The sequence below is a fragment of the Triplophysa dalaica genome, chromosome 9 (assembly GCF_015846415.1).
Source record: "Triplophysa dalaica isolate WHDGS20190420 chromosome 9, ASM1584641v1, whole genome shotgun sequence".
In the NCBI taxonomy this organism is placed as follows: Eukaryota; Metazoa; Chordata; class Actinopteri; order Cypriniformes; family Nemacheilidae; genus Triplophysa; species Triplophysa dalaica.
In genome coordinates, this window is record NC_079550.1 from 7,167,982 (window position 1) to 7,192,907 (window position 24,926).

The 24,926-nt window shown below is 39.3% G+C and overlaps 1 protein-coding gene across 10 annotated transcripts in view; it reads left to right on the plus strand.

Annotated features, from left to right (window-relative positions):
* Positions 1-24,926, plus strand: part of tenm4 (teneurin transmembrane protein 4) — a 196,755-nt gene that overhangs the window by 76,448 nt on the left and 95,381 nt on the right. For 4 of the 10 annotated variants that reach the window (XM_056756971.1, XM_056756973.1, XM_056756975.1 and 1 more), the window contains exons 4-6: positions 13,672-13,915; positions 18,245-18,343; positions 19,293-19,528. In XM_056756971.1, coding sequence (XP_056612949.1) covers positions 13,672-13,915; positions 18,245-18,343; positions 19,293-19,528 — 579 coding nt within the window. Of the gene's footprint in view, positions 1-3,393; positions 3,453-13,671; positions 13,916-17,931; positions 18,007-18,244; positions 18,344-19,292; positions 19,529-24,926 lie in introns of those variants that run through there. The other 6 variants (XM_056756977.1, XM_056756980.1, XM_056756979.1 and 3 more) reach the window with 4 other exon arrangements.

Sequence of the window (24,926 nt, forward strand, 5' to 3'; positions counted from 1 at the left end):
ATGATTTACTTAATTTTTGTGTTAATTTGCTTAATTTTATGCACACTTTCTTTTTCATTTACTGTTGCAAGTATTTTGCACACAGATTGTATAAAGTAAATTTACGTAAAGGCAATGTGTGCAAAATTATGCTAATTAAAAAAAAAAATAAGTATATCCAACTAGTTGTTATTTCAGTGACCAATCAAGTTATATAGAGATCAGTATAAACGCTAGCAACTGTATGTAGCAATACAGCCAAAAACTCTCACACACTTCACATATAAAATTCCCATCTCCAGACTTGACTCTTTCCTGGTGCTTCTGGATAGTCTGGGAAATGAGAATAAATTACACAAGGTAGAATTAATTAAACACAGAGCTGCCTTCATCTGTAAGACAAATGCTTCCTCTCCCCGCATGCAGGAATGCAGAGCTTGCTCGGGCTCCTCTGTGACTTTCAGCGCTTCTAAACGACCTTAATATGTAGTTCTCTGTCAGAGATGAAATGATTAATAGGAAATTATAGTCTTCGTTGTAGGTTAAAGTTAGGTGAAGAAAGTAAATCTTCAAATACTCTGTGAAATGAATTTCCTTTCATGCATCAGTGAAATTCAATTCAGAATATTTTAGCCTTTCAAATAAATGTGTTGTACTGTTGATGCTCAGATCAGTCAAATGTTTTGACTAACTCATTGAGATGTTATGAGGATTTATCTAAACCACCATCATATTAATGGTCCCAGATAAAAATTAAGCCTGGATGTTGAATTAACATTTGATTGGGAGGAATTTACCTATCAAACTAATCTTCTCAGTCAAACAATGTGATAGAAGTCACAAACATTTTTGATGGAAAGTCTACTTGTATAAGGCTTTCATTCAAAGTTTATGTATGACATTTCTGTTCCACTAGCTGATACAAAATAATTGTTGCACATTGGTTTCAAAATGTCAAATAATTATCTTGTTCCAAATAGTTTTTTGTTCCATTTGAAGGCCTCTGTGAGATGATACTTGTAAGGTCTTCTCAAATGAGAGTGAGCTCATTAATCCATTCCCAAAAGGCTCTTCCACAAGGCTGTAAGTGTACATACAATGTCATTTTGACTTTGATGGTCATTTGATCCTGGATGTAACGTGTTTGTGATTAATTTAAAATCATGGGATTGTTAATGGAATTCACCTGGGGTTTCTTATTGTTGTTGTTGTTACTAAACACACACGAACATTCAGTGTGTAAAACGACATTTTACATACATTTTAGACTTAACAGCAGCAACATTTGTTTATATCAATTGTCAAGGTAATATTTCAACAAAAAAAAAACATCCAATGCCTTTTGAAGATGAACCAAATGCATACGAGATGGTAGTACCGTGTAACCTTCAGATCATACACCAAAAGTGCTCCGCCTTTTGTAGAAAGTTGGATTTTGTGGTTCACTCTTTACAACTCCCCTCCTATGTCATTGGCCAAGCAGACAGGAAGTCCCGCCCCACACTTACAGCATTTGCAGATAGCTGTCTCCAAGTTTTCATAGGTAAACACATGGGATATTTTTTCAAAGTCGTCAGAAGTAGGACCCTCATGTATGGCATTCCAGAACAAAAGTGACTATTTAGCAGTTAAATGCACTAAAAATTAGATTCTAAATGTGTACTTGTTGGGATCTTACCAGAACACACCCCCACTTTTTGGGAGAGTTCTATAACTGTTAATAGCTACTATTGTCCTGTTGGTGTCCCAGCAGGAGACCAAAGTTTGAACAATACATGATTCAGAAATTTACACTTCATAGGGTTTCATGCTTCATCATGAAATCAATAAAGGATCCATGTAGAACTGCATATTGCAATACACTAAACAATATATAGTTTATAGTATACTGTCTTATAAGTGTGATTTATTTGAATATTAACAGTAGGAGAAGAGCATGCTTCGACATCGGCTGGAAGGAATACACAAAACATTTATCATTTGTAAATGATTGAAGGAATCTTGTTTTCAATATTGTAATGTAACAATAGGGAAAATAAATCTGAAACAAGCAAATAAAATATGTACAAACAATTATTGCACGCCGATGTCTGGCATTCTTGTTCTAATGGTTTGACTTTAACATAACAATGTATATAGTGGATTAGATGAAAACATTAGTTGATGTCTTTTTAATGTTTAATTGGCATTAAGTACGATGTTAGTTGCACATATGGGCATCATAAATAACAGACATTTTCATTAAAGTTGGAAGATATGTCTAATGAGTTGGGACTTTATTGTCTATAGCGAGAAGAGAGATGCGAGAGAATGTGCCGTGGTGAATTTCACATGAACACATGCCAGAATGAGACTGGATGTTAGATAACACATTCTGTGACACGCCGACAGGAGAGGATGTAACATGCTAATTAAAGTGAAAAGCTTAAGTGAAACGTATGTCTGAAAGGGATTATTTGTCCTTCAACTTGGCAAACTTTGTAGATTTAATGATTTAAGACGTCACTACGTAACTCATTTTAATGTTCTTTTATAGATTTGTAGGCAGTGTTGGATCATATGGAATGCTTCTATTGTTCTCATGCAAACTCGAATGTCAGAAGGGTTTGCACAGAAAGAAAAGATGAGCACATTGTGGAGCATTGTATGTCTACTTGTGTTATTTTATAGGCCACTTCAGCCCTATATGTGGTGTGGGAATTATTTTGTCAGATAAGTTCAGTTAAACGTTTTTTATTGTGTTGTGTTGAGAAAATGTGATTTTGTTGGCTGAATTTCACAAAACATGTCAGGGTCACGCTTTCCCCTATATCAATTGAGAAAATAATGGAAAACGTATTTCTGAGGTAAAGTGCTAAATTAACAAAAAACGATTTATCAAATAATTTATTTCGAACGTTGTTTTGCGAAATTCACCCAATAAGCTGTGTATTCACTGTTGATCAATAGTATTGTTAACTATTGGTCACCAGTGATCCTTTCTATATGTTTCATGAATCATTTTTCAAAGCTTATCTGTCTATATATCTTCTTCAGAATCAAATTCTGGGCTTACTTGACTTACTTTCAAGATGACAAATCTAAATGGAAAAGAAAGATATAGACAGACAGCTTTTATTTCACATTCAAAATATTTGTTTTGTTACTGTCTGTGCATGTTACTACTTGATTTGTTTCTGTTGTGTCTGCTGTTATTTGGAGGTGTGTTTTTACGTTGTGGCCCGTGTGTTGTTTTTTGTGTTTGTGGTCTACAGGTGCACCTCTCCATTGCTCATCTGCTTCCTCTTCCCCTATCGACTCCCCCTACCCTCCCTCTTCTCATGCAGCCAATCAGAGCCAGGGAAGGTTGCTAGGTAACAGTGGGGCTCAGGCCGGCCGGGACTCTGAGTCAGAGGATGAGTTTGCCCCCAATTCATTCTTAGTTAAAACCGGCTCAGGGAACGACTGTGCTCCTGCCACTGCGTCAGCTAACGGTGAGTTCCTTTAAATATCACTGTCCCATCATCCCCTGCTGGATGCGCGCTGGAGCTTGTGGAGGGCTGAACATCTATTTTTTGAGTTTTTGTTAGTTACTAGTTGAGGGGAGGTGAGATGTTTGCTGAAACTTTAAAACTGGGCCTGGTTAAGTCATGTTTGAAAACCAAGAGCGAGTGTGAGAGTGCATCAAAGATGCTAAAGATTTTGTAAAAAAAAACATGTAATACTGAGACAAAAATCAATTATAGGAACATCTCTTTTCTTGATAGTTTTTTTTAGGTAGATCCAGCACAGTACTGAACGTGTGATGTCAGTCTTGCTTTAGGATCCACAAATTAACAAGATCTGGAGGTGTAAATTATATGTAAATTACTAATTTATCCGATAATGATTTTTCTCAATGAAGATTATTTGCAAAAGTATGCAGCACAACATGGGTTTTAAAAAAAATGTATGTGTGTTTTGGGATTTGATACAATTTCAAGATGCTGAAGGACAATTCACACAGTACTGGAATGTTGGAAATATATAAACAATACACCAGATTATTTTTTTCTGAACAGAATTTTGACATTCTTGAAGTAGCAATGTAAAATTGTATGTCATTGTAGTGATTCCCAGATTTGTATTTGTAAGTAACTGCACATTGTTAAAATATAGCAGCATTCTGTAAACAATACATTTTTACACCAAGTACAAATGCAAACTTTTTTTTAAGGATCTAAACACATTTTATTTGTTTTTGTGATATTTGGAGTTGTTCTTGGCATTGTGAAAACGCAAGCTTTGTTCACCACGTTGTGGTGTTTGTGTGTAGTTTTGGCAGCTTCACCGTCACGGCAGCTGTCATGACTAATTTCACCCTGTGCCGTGACTTCTGATGTGGTTCACAATAAACTTCACAGTTTGAACTTGGATTGCAATTTACTCTTGCAGTTTACAGACCTTTGTTGTGCGGAAAGATGTTTGTTTTGGTCAATGTTATTATAGTTGTTGATGTATTTTAAATAGTTTCACTTCAAATTGTCTTTAATTAAAAACTTGAAGAAGCTCTAATACGTACACAAAAACGTAATCTAAAGGATACAAATAACTTAAGTCTATGTCCTTTGAAGCTTATACACAATGTGTCAATTGGCAGGTTGCCATGTCTGCACTTAAATCCCTTGATGAGAAGTGTCGTCCAAAATGTTTTCCACATATGGAATATTAACTGACAACATTTTCTTTATGTTTACCAGATTCATTATCCGAATCCCATATGAGACAAATCTGGCAAAGCAATTAGACTAAATCTGTCTTACACTGCTGTCCGTGATGTTTATAGAGCAAAAGACTACAAAATTAGAAATCAGACCAAAAAACGATTTGCTAACACTCCGGCCAGATAAAAAGCTTCACGTCGCTTTCATAATCAGAAGATAGCAGAGAGCATGGCGATGCTGTCGATGTGAAGCCTGTCATCGCCGGCAGGTCTTGGCTTTCTCCCTCAAGGCTCCTTTACAGAGCAGAACAAAAAAATGCTGTAAATAATTGATCAGCCTTTACAAGTTAACCACCCAAGGCTGGAATTACATCAAACTCCAGAGTATTCTTCTTGCCTGCCTCCACACTGCTTCCGTAAAGCAATGAATCACTCTCCTGTGGCAAAAACTTTCCCTTATCCGCACGGCAGCTAGCTTGCATTTGGTCACCTTAGCCGTGGCACCCCGGTGCTAAAATGGGCTTTATCTTTTCGACAAATGGCTGTGATTTGCATTGGTATATGGGTTACCCTAGGGCTGCCAGTGAGGGGTAGCACACTCACCAAAGGAATCGGTCCCTTGCCTTCGAGCTATGCAAGGCACCATAAGGCTCTACGTATTCGACTGAGACAAAGTAGCATGCTACAGTGCCATAGAAGAGGAAGTTTATACGCTGGAGTTAAGCTTTGCGGCCCCTGGTAATAAAGTTGTGGGGTTCCTGCCCGAGGCTATGCTGAGATCGATGCGAGGTTTGATCGCATTTTCTTTTCTTTATTGTCACAAATCAAATTTTTACTTGGAGCCCAGGTGGCTTTTGCATTGTCAGTCATTTTTGCTTTAAAGACCTTGTGAAATAAAAAAATGACTTAGGTCTATGGCGGTTAGTTTGAAAGTCATGCTAGTGTAGAAAAGCTAGCACACAAAAAAAAACCTTTAGCGAGTACATGAGCTGAAAATTTGCAGACAAATCGTATTGATGACTCTTCTTGAACAACACACGTTGTTGACCAATCATATCAACAGCCTTGTATTTTGTTTCACTGACATATATGGCATGCTTTTAGATGTTTTATACGTACACTTTTTAATGTTACTGCTGTCAACATTTTTCAAGTATTAGAAGTTGCGCAAAATACTGATATTGTGCGTGCGTTCAGAGAGTTTGAGGGAACTCCTGTTTTGGGAAAGGGGTGGTTTGATTGGAGGGGAATACAAATGAACGATTGGACAGAACCAGACGGTTTTGACAACAAATATATAATGACAATAGCGGCATCTTTATATTGAGGATTGTTTAACATTGTGTAGATACAGGCTTCCTCAAAGAAAATTGACTTAACTGTCCATACTCGCATTATTTGATTCAGTCCTGTGTCCTGTTGCACGGACATGACAATTTGGGAGTCACAGTTGTCAATCTCAAGCGCTGACTGTGTGAACGCAGCCATTGTGAGGGATTGTAAGTGGTAAATTATGGAAATTACCCTGCTCTTTTGGGGAGTACCATCATTGTCATTTTATTGTTTGGCTACTGTATTTGTTGAGCCTTTAAACAAAACAAGGACCCAATTACAATGAGAATAGAAAAAAGCTGCTGTTGATTCACTCGAACAACCTAATGAGCCCATTTTAGCCATTTTTCCTACGGTTATGGTTTGGAGCAGGCCTCTTTTTACCTGAGAACAAATAGCAAACTGCTTTCATTTACCTTACATTAGCATACTAGCGTGTTTTGTGTGAGACGGTTCAAGGCTTAATAAGAGCAGTGCAGTAATGACAGACTGTTGAAAAAATAGCCATCATTTTTTTGTTAAAATCTTTAACAAAGAGGTGTCCTCACATGCACATGGAGTAGCATAAATTGCAATTCAAAAGCACACTGTCAATTCATTAGCGCAGTTAGCAGAAAATATTTCACAGTGTCGGACCATTTTTTTTGGCTGCGTTTTAACGTGCGCCCTGTGTAAACAAACAGATGTCTCGAAAGACACGTGACAGGCCTCCAGTCTGTAATATTTTCATATGTTTTACATAATTACTCCTTTATGCCTAAATTACAACATGTGATAAACCCTGTGTCCCCTTTTTCGTCTTGTTAGGATTTTAAGCAAGCACTTGAAAACGTTTTTGACTGTGTTGTGACACAGCTCTTTTTTATTTTACTCCCAACAGATTTGACATATTAAAATGAGAGAGGGGGCACGAGGTGCCTGAAAAAAGATTCCAGAATATTAAGGGAACGGATTTATGTTGCTGGTGTCGATATCATTTTGTATGTATGTCTTTAGAAACACAGGTTATGCAGTACCAGAAATGCGATCCAGTGCTGAGAAAAGAGCTAAAAAAGGCTTAGCTCAGGGTGTCAGGCTGTAGATTCCGACACCGAGTGTGTTTTCATAGGAATTTGGTACGGTTTCAACGCAATTGAGGAGGAATTACATGTGAGGATGTGGGAAAGCTAATCCTGACATCTGCATAACGACGAGAGACGGGTAGCAAAGACTCACAAGTGGTTAGCCTCGGAAGCACGGAGCCCCGGGTGTTAAACGAAACTTTAAGCAAAGTTTGGCCTCGGAGCTGGAACTTCGCACACAAATTTCACCACAGGGAAATCTCGGTTTCTCAAATTTATCTCCGCTTATAGCTATCACCTGGAGACCGAGTTATCAGTTTGAGGCAATTTCACTTCTCCCAGAGCGATTCTGCATCATCAAAGAAAAATGCATCTGTTGCATTTTACAGACCAAAGGCCTCACGGCTGTGTTTTATTTTTCAATTCATCCACCTCAGCTGCAAAACTACATCCATACTTCACAAACCAGATGCTTTGTATTTAAAAATTCTGAGATTAAGTAACGTGGAAGACTTTGAATTGAAAAAGTGAAAGATCTCTACAGCCGCTTGGTCTGGTTAGCATGATGGGACGGACTCGCTGAAGCTTAAGGTCTTTCTTTAGAGCATGTGTAGCTCCATGGCCCCTGGCTTTCTCTTAGGGTCCCATTCCTGGAGAGACGGCTATAGGGCCACGGGCTCCCTGCTGAGCCGCTGTTTTTCGGCACAGAGCGTCTCTTGTCTTTGCATCTTTTTACACAGAGCAGCATGGGGTGCAGGCCCCAGTGGGCCACTAATGGAGTATGGATTCCCTCAGTAGGGGCCTGCACAACAAGCCTTTGCAGTTGACCAGACAGGAATAAACGGTTGGAAATTAAGCTCCGGGGTCAGCCCACTGCTCTGCGTGTGGATCAGTCGGGTTTCATCAGACCTTATTTAATCACCCCCCGTTGTGAATGCGAGGGAAGCAAGTGAGGTTTATGAGAACATAAATCCACCGGAGATATAGTCGCTGTTGGTCTTGCTACTTTCACCTGCAATGTTTCTTTATGATGAAATATGAGTTATTTATAGTTTCGGCAGACGCTAGGATGGTCACCGCAGTCCATTTTTTTAATTGCATCCGTCCAGCTGTTTTGCTAATGCGTTGTCACCTTTGGTAGATGTACACTGCATGTTCATGAATCGCCGCTTTATTTAGATAATCCATTCCCGAGGTTACCATGGAGATAATAAAGTGCCAGACAGAGCCATCTGCACGTTTCAACATCAAATATGTCTTCACGACCCTGGGGAGCACAAAAACGGCATATATTTCATGAAAAACATCACCTTTGCTTTTGATCCAACGCGATATGTTTTTTCGAAAGTAAATTGGCCGCTGCCATTTCAGCGAGCTTTCAAACACCAAGATATGTATTTTACAGATTTGGTTTCTCTGATATAACTGTGGAGGTGTCAGCTAAGCCTTGGGTTACTCACACTTGATGAGTTTGAGAGCTTGAGAGATTCTGAACGCTGTTGGCTATATCTGGTAGCTTTCAAACGAGACCAGCAAAGACAGCTTGTATTCCCACATATATCTTCCACGCTGTTTTTTCTAATGGTTAGTAACAACACCTCGGCCAATGATTGGATAGAGGAAAAAGTGTGAAAACCATAGACGCACAACCTTCCATTTACGCTCAGGGTAACAGTCGGACGTTCGGGCTGATTGGAAGACACAAGTGCACAACCCTTTCTAAACATTTACAGTCTGAAACAAACCAAGCAAACAAACCGGACAGGCCATCGGAGGTCTTTGCAACTATTTTTAGGCACACGTGGATGACGTTTAATGATCCGTCTGGCTGGCGGAGGGGTTTTGACTAATTGTGAAGCTAGTCTCACAACTGCACGTTTGATCGGGTGTCTAAGGAGAGTTCTCACTTTCAGGTGTGACAACTGTTATTTCAAGACTGTTATTTGTAACTACAAACCGAAATAGACTTTTATCAGCCTTTTATCAGACTTAAGTTGTGAGGCGATTAGAAAATCTGAAAGTCACAAAACGTCCTGATCATGTTTTACTCCAAAAGTGTGATAATACGAAATTTTAATAAATTGACAATAATTTTGGTTAAGGTATTTATCTATTTTATTCAATAAGTTCTAATAAACAAATCCTTAATACATTGTTAAAAAAGTGTTTTCAAATGTGAAAGCTGAAGACTTTTGTCGATCATTTTTGACCACTACTGTATATTGTGTATATATAACGAAGTCAAATAAGATCTCGTACTATTTTGGATGATATATGACCCAGACATGCTCTTGACAGGTTTCTAGAGATACACCCAAATAAGGTAACTTAAAACTTTGTTGTTTTTCTTCAGGAGATCAGATTATGACACTTTAAAGACACATTTGGATGACCTCGTTCCTTTTCAATTATTCATATGCACAAATCAATTCTGTTGCAGGGTTTGATGTTTTTGTGTCACTCGCTGGTTAACTAACACTCCTTACTGGAGCAACCCAATTTTCCTTGGAGATTGACTTCAGACAACGTTAATAGGCTTTAGATGCCGGAAAATATTGAGCTTGAGAGAAAAGCTTCTGAAATATAACTGGACTGTGATCAGTTGCTAAACAGAGTCAAACTCATCAAAAACATAATGGCAGGTCAAATTAGCATTTTAACACCTTTCAGTAAAGTTCTTGTGAGGGAGTATTACCCTCCCCTTTTTAAGCATTGTTGTTGAACTACATAACTACACCAGGAAATTTCCACAGAGAGACGCTTGTCGTCCTTTTTAATTGGCATTTTATTCATTTGCTGTCTTGTAAACATGAAGTAATTTTATTTCCTTGCGAGTTTCATTTAGAATAATTAGGTGCATATTTCAATTTAAATCTCAAGAGAATACTTCCGGCAACCTAAGCAACAGTTGAGTTAAAAGAATGAGTGATTTTTTCCTCATGTTCTGCAGACCATTTCAAACACAAGAGTCATCCGTTCCTTTAATTGCTAAACAAACTTTTTTACTGTCTGGGGTTGTGCAAACTAGATCGATGAAGGTCCTTCCCCCTTCAAGTCCTTCTGGACTCTGCCCAATTGTTCTTGCTGAATCATTGCTTCTCGTCCGATATGTTCATTGTCTCAAGGACTCCAATGAGCTTTACCTTTGGTGCTTTTCAATGGAAACGAAGCCCCATTCCTTTGAATGCTGCATCAGCAGTCTTGTTGTCTGCTGTTTAGGGATTACAAACCTCGGGTTAGGACAAACTCTTTCTAAAATCAGAACACAGGAGTTTTGACGTGTTTAGTGAAGTGTTTAAAATTGGATGATGCATTGCCTAACCTTGTTTTTAGTCTTTTTCTGTTTGTACCACTTGTAACACGCATAATGCTTTTTGTTTGGTTGTTTGAACCTGAGGGTTTATACTTGTACAATTTATTTCCCCTGACAAAATGCGTACAAGTTAAAGTCAAATGTGTTGTTTCTGTGCCAAAACATGAAGGAATTGTATTAAGATATCCAAATTCTCCATCAATACCCGCCAGAAGGTGGCTCTGTCGAAGGTCTGTTATAGCTGTAAAAGCGTTTTTCACTTAAAATTGTATGCAGTATATTTGGACAGTCAAGTTAACCAATTCACCAAGTCTCGTCGACATTAACCTTCGTTGAACCTCACCACTTCCATCGTAGTCGCACGCCCGCACAGCAATACATCCCCTCACCGTGCAATGGTAATGGTTTAGCTGTCTTCCAGCTTTTCGTCTGTTTTGATCCGGTTTCATCAGGGCCATCATCAGCTTGGCTCACAGAGGCAACAGAACTCTGAGTAATTGGTAGCGTAGGATTGTGGGAATGCAGCTCGGTACGGGCCCATCTGTCATAGTCTCTGACAAATGATCCGGCCCTGTGCCCGAAATGAAAGGGAATAAAAAAAGTAACGCGGTCCCTCTCAGTGCCACATCCCATAATGATCTTCAGTAGGAATGTGCACTCACCACATGGTGCAAACGCAGTCATTTAGTCATATGAGAGATGTGAGAACTAGCGTTCCTTTACCCTGGTGACATGCCTCCAACAGAGAACATACTGTGTCGCTCGGTGTGTGAAACTGCGGTAAGACCTTTAAAGCGTGCAACTTCTGCAGTATTGAGGAATAGAGAACGACTCACGCTTGTTTACTGCATTTCTCTCAATGCCGACCATTGTTGTCCTTGCTGCTACATTTGTGCTATAGAAAATAGACAGGGGTTAATGGGCAGTAGGGACCAGACAACTCAACTGAAATCGCAAGTATCCACAAGATATATATCATATGTATATTATGAACTCCATTTATATGGGGAAGTGCAAAGAAACCTTAGTTGCAAGGAAGTTGGTGAAAAAGGAGTTTGCTAACGTCTGTGTGTCTAGTCTCTCTAAATGCATCCCGTAAAAGGCATAGTTCAAATCCTTTTTTGATGGAATTGTTCCATGTCAATGAATACACTGCATTTGTGACACGTTTGTCATCTTTAAATAGAAATCAGTATCAATAGACACTGTCAGATTTCATATAACCTGCTGCGAGCAATCCACATAATCACATTATTTTGCATATTAATCGATACATTACTTTTTCTTGTGTCTACTAAGAATTTTAAGTAGGCTATGAGATCATCCAAAGTTATCAATGTTTATTTCTTATTTGTAATTGCTTGTTTTGCTAGTTTCGGCCCGACGCAGTTTTCATATTCCCGTCCTGTGCCACATTGTTTAAATAGCAAATGCATTTAAATGGCACGTTAGTAAATCCACCTATAGGCGGGAGCACATCGCACGTAAATTTTGCTTATTACACACAGAGGGATGCACAAAAGCACAAAAACATGACCAATTATTAAAAATAAATGATTACGATGTAAAAGATTATTATTGTGTACATAAAGATAAAAATATGTTGCTTGTCCTGTAAATGGTCTCCACACACGCTTTAACCTAGTTTACGAGCAGATGCACCCAGTCTTTGCCCTTTCAAATTCCGCCGTGTAAATAGCGAATCCGCCATGGCGCGAACGCAACTAGCTCTTAAAGGGAATGAGCGATGACACTTGTTTACTGCACGTTACGCCCAAAAAACACCCGTTACTCATTAAGAGAATCGGGAAAACATGTTTAAACAATGCGCCCGGTTGCGACGTACGTTTTCCCATCGTTAAACTAGCAAAAGTGCATTCGGCCACGCCCCGAGTGCAACTGCACCATGCGCTTCGATCATTAAAATAGGGCTGTTTGAGTCTTACTCACTCAATATTAAAGCTATTAAATTTTCACAGAACATGCTTAACATTATGTAAGATAATTTTATGTAAAAAACACATATAAATCACACTTTTTATTTTAATTCTGTAGGCTGCTACTCTCTGTATAAACAATAACTGAGGGTTGTGTTGTTCAAGTGTAAATAAACATCTTTAGTGCCCTAGCCACTTTAGTGACACACTAGCGAAACCAAACTCTCCTAAGCTAAGAGACCATTGAATGTCGGCAGCAGGTGTAAAACGAAACGGCTTTGTTCTTGTTAAGTAAGGGTTCTTAGCGCAGTGAGGCGTTAGTATATTGATTGATGAATGGGTTAGCTGATATGGAAATGAATGGCTGCGGCGCGCACAAGGACACAAGGCTCTTTATCTGCGTCTGGATTGCCACAATCTGATGCTCGGGATCTCGTGTCTGATAGCCCCCCTTCTACCATGATGCGAAGTGACATTAGGAGACAGAAGCCTCGTTGGAAGCTTAAATCATAGCTCAACCTGAGCCCAACCTGACAAACTGCGCTCGGTCATGGAGTGAATTTCAAACAGGTTGCTACTGGTATTTCAGTCTTCTTGATAATGACTGATTGTGTGTTTTAGCTTTGTGGAGTGGACCTTCTTTTTATCTTACTATAAATATACAGTATATGTAATTTATTATTACAATTAATAAAAAATATTATTTTCAAATATTAAAATAATACATTTATATATACATTAATCAACATATTCATTCATTTCAGTGCCTCAGTTGTGTTTTGCAGTAATGGATTAAAAAATGTTGTTTCTTTATGTCTGTTTTTGTATATATCAAATTTATAAAAAAATATTTATTTAAAATACGTAATATAATATTTTTAACAAATTGTAATTATTATTTTAATAATTGTAATAATTGTAATAATATGTATACAGTAGTAATATTGCTTGTCAATGTAAGTTTAACTATTTTAGTCTGTTAAAAAAGTATAAATTAATATATATTTGCTTTTATTGATATACGACAATGAAGTGTAGTCATGAAATAAAATGAAGGCTGCTGTTGGCTATAACATTACATTTTATGAGTCAGATGCTCTGCCATTAGAGATATTTTGTTAGTGCACCCCCTGAGGACAGTTAGAGAACTGCTACTCTAGCGAAAATACCCTTTTCCAATAAAATGCTTTATAATGAAAATTGACTTGCTTTCTTGCGCAGTATCCGGCATAAACACTACAAATATATTATCAGTACACCATACGGTAATGAAAACAGCAAACTTTTCTTAACCAGGAACGTTAATTAAACAAATCGCTGATTGTGCTTTTTATTTTATTGACTCTCTTTTTCTCTCTCTCGATCTAGAAGGCTCCTTCCCGAATCATTCCCGACTGAGGACGCCGCCGCTTCCCCTCTCGCACTCCCACTCGCCCAGCCAGCACCACACCGCCTCTGTTGGCTCCCTGAGTCACAGCAACTACACCCAGCGCAGTAACCCGAGTCCTGCGCCCACTGATATCTCGGCTCCCAATGATGGAACCAGTGCCCAGGATCCAGGCAGCGCCCAGGACAACTGGCTTCTAAACAGCAACGTCCCTCTAGAGACCAGGTACGTTTGGGACTCTGATCTTCACCTGGTGTAAGTGTTAATTTAGCATTTAGCCACGCTGCGTCAGGTTTTTAATGCATTGTTAGGCATGCATATGCTGGCTGCATGAAGCGTTTATGCCGTTCATAATCTGTCTAAAAGATCAATTGCTTTTTAAATGCTTAATAAAGAGTCTTTTGCCTTCTAAAGCTCTACATGACACCAAATGTTTTAATATACAGGATTGTACCTTATTTGAGAAATCACATTGGTTTTATGTAAATCCCTGCTCAACATGCATTCAGAACATGAATATACAACAAGAGAAAAGCATTGTTTTTCTTCGCCTGAAGTAGTGCCAGTCCATATGTTGTTGATTTAATACAGTTTCTCTGAATGCAGAAGGGGAGGGCTCAGCTCCTTATTTATCTCCCATCAGCCCTTGCTCTGTTTGGCTCTAACTGAGGTACTTGTGTGGAGGAGATCAGTCAAGAACCTTTCAGATGTCTGTTTACATTGCCTAGACTGCTCCTCATCCTATGCGGAGAGAAATCAGAGCTGTCAGACCAGCCTGAGGAGGAGTGATACATGCTGATGTACAGAATACCTCCAGCTATCGCACAGCTCTTCCACAGACCACTCAAATGACCTCATATTTATTTTAGATGCTGTAAAAGTTTTAATGTTCTTCTTACTTGACGCCTATAAGATTACAGGCCTGTGAGGTAAGGCTAAATAGTGTAGTATTATATTTAGCTAAGGGGATTGTTATAAATCTTGAGGTTTTATATTTTTCATGAGAGTAGGTGGGGTGCTTTTGTCTTACTTGAATTAGATTAGAGCTCATACAGAACGTTTTCAGAAATTTGGCTAACATCCTCTCAATGTTCTTTTGTTATTACTACACGTTATGAAAACAAACCTTGTTCAAACCTTTTTAAAACGTTTTTTAAAAGTTAGCGGAACATTCAGAAGTAATATTTTCATAACTTAATAAAAATGTTATGAAAACGTTCTTGAAACATGTTTTGTTTGCTGTGAAGAAACTCTCAAACTCTTATTTCATTCCAAAACAACACATTTTATTTAAGTTTTAACGATTTTGGTAGTGATCAAAAACAATTTGCGACTCTGCCTCGAACCTGAAGTATGCATATGAGCACCCCTTCATATTATTTTTGAGCCTTTATTCTAACCACTACATCACAGCTCCAACACATCTGGAAGTGTCTTTTAGAGCACTCTGTTAATATTAGGCGTAAGCGCTAGGGAATTCACACGAAAGCTGTGTACTCACTGTCTTTTTGATGTGTTTGTGACCGGTGCGGTGTGAACGGTCCACTCAACAGGAAAATGAATGTTAATTTGAATTTGCGGAGGGACAGTTAGCAACATAATGACTGATTAAACACCATGGATTTTCCCGAAACTTTAATCTGGACCAGGTATTCCCACAGGAAAGAGAAACAGATGGCCACGCCAGCCGATCTGTGGCACGAGGAGAGTGACGGAAACCGAATAAATCAGTGACATCACACACTCCCCAACACCTCCCTCCGATCTAAAAAAAGAGCGATCAATTATCCGAATCCCTATGATGAAATTGGAACCATTAGCAATATCCACAAGGGCAGTGAAAGATGGTCTGTCATTTGGGCTTTAGCTAATGGCCTTCTAATGGTTCCCTCTTACAGCTTTTGCACGGCGGGCTGGAATGGATTGGATGAGTCCCTGGATGTGTAGGTTAACCGAAACCTCTCATTGGATGAAAGCCAGGAAATGCTACTTTCACATTGGCTGTTTGCACGTATTACACTTTTTTAAACTGCCATTTGAACCCAACTCATCTTCCTTTTGAAACCTAAATGAAATTCTCGATGCCCAAGCAAACAAACAAACAATTGTACTTGGGACAGGGGGGACAATGAGCAGGCATTCTGAAATGTCATTTTCTCTTGTTGAATTGAAAGGTGTTGAGCCTTCCGTGTGCATGTTGACGCTTCATTTCTCCATTGCATTATCTCGGTCTTACCTTATGGAACAGTCGTCTCTGGGGGCTGCCGAGCCGCTGCAGACACGCTTAACTGAATGCATACTGTTTGTCTAGAGAGTTTCTCTCTGAATGGTAATAACCGTCTGCTTTGTGAAATCATTTATTATTTAAATAAATAAATTTATTATCCCCCTTTTGGGGATTTGTTCACACACAAGTGAAAATGCTGTCGGTATTTTTCACCCTCATGTTGTTACAAACCTGCACAGCTCTTTCTGACTTGTTAAAAAGAAGATTTAAGGGAGTAACAATGTTTCCGCTTTGTGCCTGAGCTTTTAAAGAGGTGATTCGCTGGAAATACGTATTTTTCTTTGTCTTTGGTGTGTTATCAGTTGCCCATGCATGTTTTAGACACGTAAAATTGCAAAAAATGTAAGTGTCGAACAAAAGATGTAATTTATCTAGAAGCGAATGCTCACCCAGACCTGCCTGAAACACCTCGTGTAACCACACCACCCAAATGTGGTAAGTAATGTTGGCGTACCTGTCAGTGCAATTTCTTTGGAACCTGATGTTCCAATTATGGTAAGAGGCGTTACATTTCCGTGAAGTATTCGAACAATCACTATTCACTAATGAACTGGCCAATCATAGCACACCTCGATTTTCAGAGCGATTAGCTTTGTAAAATATCAGCGCGTTTCAGAGAGGCGGAGCAAAGAGGAGATGCAAACATGCACAGTATGTGGAAAATACAGCGTTTTTAAACCTTAAATCGTGTATACACATGGTATTACATCTAAAACAAAAAAATATATCCATTTTTAGCCGTGTCAAATGACCCCTTTAAGAGCACAAACAAATAAAATGTATGCCCTACATCCCAAGTCTTTTGAAATCATACAGTATCGTTTTCTGTGAGAAACGACTTTATTGTATTGTTCACTGATAATGTTTACGATGTTAACTACTGTGACTGGAATGTTGAGTCACTAAGTAACAACTCATGAATCAGATCAGTCAGAATTATAAATGAATCTTTCCGCGCAGTTTTGCAAACTTCATAGGCAGATTCATTAAAATATGGTTTAAGGGAATTTGTTCAAGAATTGGAGGAGGAGAGATTTTTGGGGAATAACAACTCTGTTTTTTGCATGTTCCTGACACAAAGTTTTTGACTTTGTATGGTTTGTTTATCTATTTATAATTTTATCTGCTTTTACGTTCATTACACTCTTGAGAAACCTTGGTTGTTTTAAAGGAGTATCCACCCCAAAAAATTTATTCTGTCAGGAATTACTCAACCTAAAGTAGTTCCAAGCCTGTGTATATTCTTTGTTCTGTTGAACACAAAGAAAGATATTTAGAGGAATGTTTCCAACTGAGATTTCTGGGGTAGTCAGAAAATGGTAGTCAGTGGTGCCGCAGAACTATTTGTTTTCCTAAACTCTTTTAAATATCTTTCTTTTGTGTTTAACAGAACAAAGAAATACAATATTTTTCCTACTATGGTAGTCAGTGGTGCCCAATAAATAAGAGTTGCTGACATTCTTCCAAATATCTTTCTCTGTGTTCAACAGAACAAATACATTTATACAGGTTTGGAACAACTTGAGAATGAGTAATTCCTGGCAGCATTTTTTTTTTGGGGGGGACTATCCCTTTAAACTGTTGTTGGGTCATATGTGGACATTTTGTAGGTTATTTTAATCCAACAGTTAGTTTTGTCCATATTTGACCCATCCATCAGTTGAGAGAAGCCCTACATTTTAGAGTGTTCTATATTATTGCATGAAGTCAGTTTCTTTTGTTGTGTTTCACGGCATAATGAAGTCATGCAGGTTTGGCACAACATGAGGATGAGTAAATGATGAGACAATTTTCACTTCCAAGTGATCTATTCCTTTAAAGCCGTATTTAGCATAAACTCATGGGAATTCTGTCGGTATAATGTGTGATTCTTCTGAAAAGTGTTGTGTCAGCCCCGGAACACAGAGTGAATGGAAAAGTAATGCCTTGTTTTCTTCCAACCACAATCATAAAGGAGCCAGAATACTCTAATGTTTATCAGAGAAGAACAGGCCGCTTGCAGAGAGAGGCATGGGTCGTACAACACAAGGTACATGTGCGGTACAAGAGCACAGAAGTCTCCTGGGACGGGATGTGTTGGGCGGGAGGGTTTCACGGGGCCGCAATTCCCTCACACAGCACTTAAGTTCCATAAGGGTGTCTGTTTGTCCTCGTCGGTCAGTCTGCTCCGTTTGCGCAAGCTCGCCGGTGGCATTTTTCTGTTGCACATCTGTATGTTCCTCTTGCACGTCTCACTTTCCATTTGTCCATCTCTCCACTGTGTATAGAAACATAGCAAAGCAGGCATTCCTAGAGACTTTACAGGACAACTTTATAGAGATGGACACACTGGCCACAGCTCGCCGTGACGGCGCTTTCACTGATGGGTATGTTGCATGATCTGAGCTGAGCTGCCGGAATATAGGGGAATCTGCTTTGCCATGCTGCATCGTGATTTTCATTTCAACACATAATGTATCCAAAGTCTGTGTACATTATGTTATCCAAGTCTAACTGGTTTCATTACTTACTGTATGAGTCGCATGCTGGGTGATAGTTAGTTTTGCACCGCTATTCTAAATTAAACTAACAGTGAATGAAGTGTTTTAGATTAGTAATTGTTCGGAAGGCAAAGCGTACATAAGTCAGAACCTTGTCACGCCATGTGTTTGATGAATCCAAGTTTTCTGCTACGTTTTTATTCATGTTATTTCAACTGAAAGATAGTTTCCCAAACATTTATGCCGTTTCGCGAAATTCGTTGCGGATTATCTTAAAACACGAAATGGCGACAAACTTCTGCATTTAGTGTACGCTATGTCTAAAAGTTTTCTTCATTAAGCTACTGTGGTTCATTTCTGAGCACGTTAACCTTGACAGCAGTTTTTAAATCAATGCCTTCTGTCTAGATTCTCATTACAAGAGAACCGACCTCCTTGTACAACTAAGCTGTCCTCATAACGTACATCCTGCAATATCAGGGAGCTTCCTGACATGCACCCATAAGGTGAATTAGAAGTCACCACAAGGGCTTGTATTAACAAGAATCCAGCGTGGTTACTCGTGCTGTAAATTAAATTTGATATTGATTCAAAATTTCGATATAACGCAGCCCTCAGGGGCACAGTGCGTCCTGCTGGCAGGCGGCGCTCAAAGGTGGCTATGGTTACTGCTCAGAAAAGTGCTTCGCGACAGCAGTACCGGACTGCATAGAGGACACAAGCCTTAACACTCAACAGACACTGTTTAACATGATTACAAAACACACAGTGCCCCCGTAGTCAAACGGCCAATGTTTTGTGAACGTAAGCAAAAATGTTCTCTGCGTCTCTACAGACATTTTCTGTTCAAGCCTGGTGGGACTTCGCCCTTATACTGCACTACGTCGCCCGGCTACCCTTTGACGTCCAGCACGGTGTATTCGCCACCGCCCCGTCCCCTGCCACGAAACACCTTCTCACGACCCGCCTTTAGCCTGAAGAAACCCTACAAGCACTGCAACTGGAAATGCGCCGCCCTCAGTGCCATTCTCATCTCCGTCACCCTGGTGTTCCTGTTGGCCTACTTTATTGGTAAGTTCACCCTTAACATTTTGATCAATCTGAACCATGTCCTGTGAGAGATGCAAGAGTGGCCCTTGTGAAATGTGAACATTTCTGGAGTTTAATGGCCACATGCTACCCAGAATGGTTAACCATCCACGATGTTCTGAAATATCAATTTTTTTGGTTCTGGTCCATTTTGATTACACAGCAACGGAGCAAACCTGAGACCTGCTTTGATGCATGCTGCGTGACTAGGTGTCTGCTGGTAATTCTGTTATCCATTTCCTGTAATCCCATGAATCCCAAGAAAATCCAATGTGAGAAGATGAGACTGTGGCAGACGGTTCCAAATAAGTGTTAGTCCATGCCTTCAAAAGTTATCTAAAAATAACAGCATTGTCCCATATAACTATACAATTTTCTATTGGTCTACTTGATATGGATTTGTATGTGTATTTACTTGATAAGACTGTAAATTGTTTCATGTCATCTCACAGGGGTCTGCAACATGAAATTGTATTTTCAAGCAAAAATTGAATGCAGTGCCTTTTGGGTATGGCTGAAATCATCTAGGCCCCTTTCCGTAAACGTAAGATATGCTGGTTCAATGCTGGTCCATTAGAACGTTCTGTTTCGTTTTTTAAGACAAAGCGTTTCAACAAAATACAAACAACAGAGGTTTATAACCTAATCAAATTTTATATCTGTCAAATTGAATTATGTATTTGATTTAAAAATAAAATAAGTAAAAATGAAACCAGAAGTGCTTCTGGACCAATGCTTGCATCTTGCAGTGATCTATAGATATGCGAAAACCCAATTCCAGAAGTCATTGCAATGAGGTCTTGAAAAAAATCATCGTAGATGGTTGATGAGTCTAGAGAAATTTGGATTGTATTTTTTCCGTAATTGAAAAACCATAAAATAGTGCAAAGGAAATATCAGTTGCTATTTAGATAAGCATGTTAGCTTGGAAAGGTTCCTGCATCAAACTCCGATGGAATGAAGTTCCTGTGAGTTCCTGTGTGTTTTGTAACCTTATTTCTGTGACATTCAATTGCTGTCTAGTGTTTTTGTTTGTATCTTCATGGCAGTCCACTAGTTTTACAACCGAGCTACTGTTGTCTACACTAAGTTCTAGCGGATGAACACTGTGCTTGAAGTATTGTGGTAGCTGTTGGGCTAGATCAGCTCTGACCTTGTTATCAGCCCCAGCAAAGGCCGCAAAGCTGATGGATCTTAATCACTTCATGTAATTACAGACACCCCAACCATCTTCCAAAATCAAGCTCATCTCCCCTCGCACCTCAGGTAAACACGCTGGAAACCTTAGATCACCCTGAGAATCTGGGATTCAATCAACAACAAGGGGTCACGTTTAATTAAAAGCTGATGAGGAAATATATTTAATTTCAAGTGCAATTAATTATCTAGGCCTGTAATTGGAAACTCTAGCTGTGTTGTCTAATGAACCCAATTAAATCTCCTGACAGATGTTTGTGACTTGCGCTACGCTTTTGCCATTCTCTTTTTTGGGGGGTTGAATTTAACAAGAATTGCTTTCCTGAAAACGGTGAGATCGGGTGCCGTGTGTCATTTTCTCAGTGGTGGCAAACTCATTAAAAAGGTCATTATGTCCTCAACATCGGAAGGTCATCAGCTTCCCCCTGCGTTCATTTCTTCTCTTGCTGGGCGTTCATCGTACCGCCCGATGTGCAACCACAGTCATAGCCGTAGACAAACTTCAATCTGTTGTTTTCTCTTTGTTTAAGAATTACAGGCAACTTAAAATATTTTCACATTTTCAATACATCGCCGCTGTCCTTCTGAAACCTTGTATGTCCAAATTTGCTGTTTTTCAGGAAGTGGAAAAAACGATGTACTTTGTAAATGATTCCATACTGTGATGTCAAAGTTGACAAGCAGTTTTTACTTCTTTTTATTGGTTAGATATTTGCAAAACCCTGTGACAAACAAAGGGTGACCAATAATAATAATTTATGGCTTAAAATAAAAAGCACAAAATTTGGAGATACAAGGTTTATATTTAGATTAGGACAGCAGCGACATGTTTGCCATAATGGGACCCCGGGGTCTGTCATGTGACTCGGTTAAGAGTTTAAGATTTTCCTCAGTTTACCATAATGTATAAAGTTGCCCAATTCAACCACCGGAATACCAGAGCAATATCGACGGACTGATTAAATATTCTGAGTTTGGCAAGATTGTTTTTAGGCCTTATATAGAATTATTAGGTTTGTGTCACAGCAAAGTTACATTTTCTGTGTGGTTGTAGACGAAAATAAAATGTAGAGAAAAGCTTGAACCTCAATGTATTGTAGATGACCCTGTTACAAGAAAGTTAAGTCCTAGACCTGCTCAGTCACAATAATAACCTCAAGAACGACACTAAGCACTAGGTTGGCTTAAAAGAGCATTTTCTGCAATCCGTGTATTTTGTATGAATATCATCTTGTAAAGTTGTGCGTAAGTAGGCTGCTGAAACAAAGCTGTTTTATCATGAGATTCTGATTCTGGCAAAGCACGTTCTCTGCGGCCTTACTTTACACACACACACACACTTGCACAGACCTGAGTGAAGATATTAGTCACTCCTGACAGATTCCTCTCGGCCTCAATGTGAAAGTGAAAAATGGCTTGAGACTCTTTGATCTACTAACTTGCTGATGATGTGCTTTTCACTGCCTCTCATTTATAGACAGCAGTCTGATAGTTAAGTGAGACCAAAGGAGGCACATTAAAACAAAAGAAGCTTCCATTGGGAGTCTCTGTGAAAAGATCAAGCGCTCTTGACGGGGGAAACGTAACATTTATGGGCGCTCGCAGAAGTCTCGCTGTTTTGTCTGGAGATTGATTGAACGCCCACGTGCGTTTAGATCCACTTGTTAATATCTATGTGCAATGATTGTACAAAAGAACGGATGTAAAGGGTTGAAGAAAAGAAAGAGAAGTTGACAGAAAGTGAACGATTTCTATTGTAAACACTTAACACTCTACGGAATAGTCTTTACACTTCAGTCTTAATTGAAACAAACACTTAACTGAAGTCAGTTCATGTAATAACAAGGACACCCAACACTTCCATTTACAATCATGTCTAGTGTCTCTCGTTCTGGCTACATATGTCTACGATTGCATTTTTGGGGTAGCGCTCTCATTGTTGAATAGGAGATGTCCATTCATAAAGTGATGGGGGGGATGCACACCAGGATGTCTGCATTGAGGGGTGTCAGACTAATTAGACACATAATGAGTGGACTGAGAGCCGCCACTTTCAACGCTCATCCATTCAAGTGTTTAAGAGGAATTAATTAACCATATGCTTTCTAACATTTTCAGTCCATTCTATGATGGATGAGCAAGAACCAGTTCTCAAGCCACGACTGACCTGGCCTCATAGATCATAACATCCTCCTCTTTGTTTCTTTCTTGCAATGAAGCATTTTTGGCGGTACTCATGGGATGGATGTTATTGTCATCCGCTTCTCAGCAGGTTTTGTAGAGGTCTGAAGCACAGAAGTGGAGTGGTAATGAGCCTTGTGTTTCTTTTAAACCGAAGCAGTAGTTTGTTCAGGCTTTCTGCTTCCTAATTGGCTTGCACGGATCTGCCAAAATATGCTGCCAAAGTAAAGATTGCAGAGACATTGCATGAGTCCAGCCTTGGACCTGCGTTTCCGCACGGCTGCCGTTTTACTCCCAACAGGTCGTGGGGTCTTTCCACTTGCCGTTCCAGCGGGACCCTCATTAAAAACGCCCATCAAAGACCGCTTCCACCTGTCCTTGCTTTGCTCCCACTCGGGGGGCCTGGCTGACAGCTGAGAGAGTAAACAGTAAGTTCGGATGATGGAAGAGTTTGGGCCAGGCGGAGAAACATATTTCATAAGCTGGACCCTTCCCAGCGCACTCTGGAAATCACAGATACCAGGGTGGGAGCGAAATAAATCATAATGATGTTCCGTGGTGGGGGGGTGGCTGGGCATTTCGCATCAGAGTCGTACAGGAAAAGTTGCAGAGGGGCCAGATGGAAGATGATTCCCGTGAAGGAGCAATTACTCGGACGTTTGGAATGCCACCCAGAGCCGTGATGCCTTGATTCGGTTGTCCTCTCTACTGCACATGCGCCGACTGTGCTCCCATCATTGGTGAGCCACAAATCAGCTAGTGGGGAGAGATTCCGCACTCAGTCTCGGGCGATGACAGTTTCAGTCATCTCTCGTGGCATCTCAGTACTTCCTTGACACAGTCAATTCCAGTGGTACGGATGGGGTGGAGGCACAAAGTCGTTTGCATTTATATTGTCTTTCAAGGCAGCCCCCATTTTTTATCGCCTTCACAAATACTCTCTCACAAAGTAGCGCCAACATGCAGACATTTCTTCAGGAATGCCCGAATCTGTCGAAATGCAATCAACAAAACGCATGCCCTGCAATTTTCCAAATGGCTATTGATTGGGTGTGCCAGAGGATGGCCGCTCTCATCCACAGTGGCAACGGCTGTCAAAGGCTTCATCGTTTCTCAGGCCACATTTTTTCCATTTGGTAAATGGGCCAGTTAGCATGTAACATCGGATTTAATTAATAACCAAACGTACGAAGGGATGCAAAGCAGAAATCTTCATTTGTCACGACCGCTCTGCTGTCTATCAGCTATGCACTAGGCTTTTAAACACAGTTTTTCTGGTTAAGCTAGAGGAAGCACATCTTTGCAGAATCTGAAGGATCATTGATTTTACAATGTATAGAGCAGGACAGAAGATTTCAAACCAAGGCCCAATGAAGCAATTAGACACCCAACTCCCTCATGACAATTAATTCAGGTGTTTAGTGTTACTGGCCCTTCACAACAAATATCCAAAATATAACGATAACTACAAATATTACGTTTTAAAATTTTAAGAGAATAGCAATTAATAGCAATAGTCCACAATTATGATAAAGATACAGAGAAACAACATTTTAGGGATCACTTTTAGATGTTTTTTTTCCAGCTGATGAACGATAACACATTGACAGCCAATCAAAATCCATTAGAATGGGTTCGCATATTTAAAATGTGAAACTGCAGTCAGTGTGTTTAGAATAAACATAACCTTACCATACATTAGTGTCGCTACTAAAAAAAGTTATTATTATAGTACTGTTTATAGTATAATATGTATTTTTCTTGGTTTGAACGGCCCACCATCCCCCCACAAAACAGATAAGATAAATATACAGATATTTTATTTTTAAAACATTGGATTATATGGCATAATTATAAAATATACTATATCACCAAGTGTTTTATATAATTATAAAAAATGATGTTACCACATCATGTACAAATATTGAAAGTATAATAGTACAGACTTTAACAAACTTTCAATTCATGATGAAATTAGTTGCTAATGTGTAACACTCACATT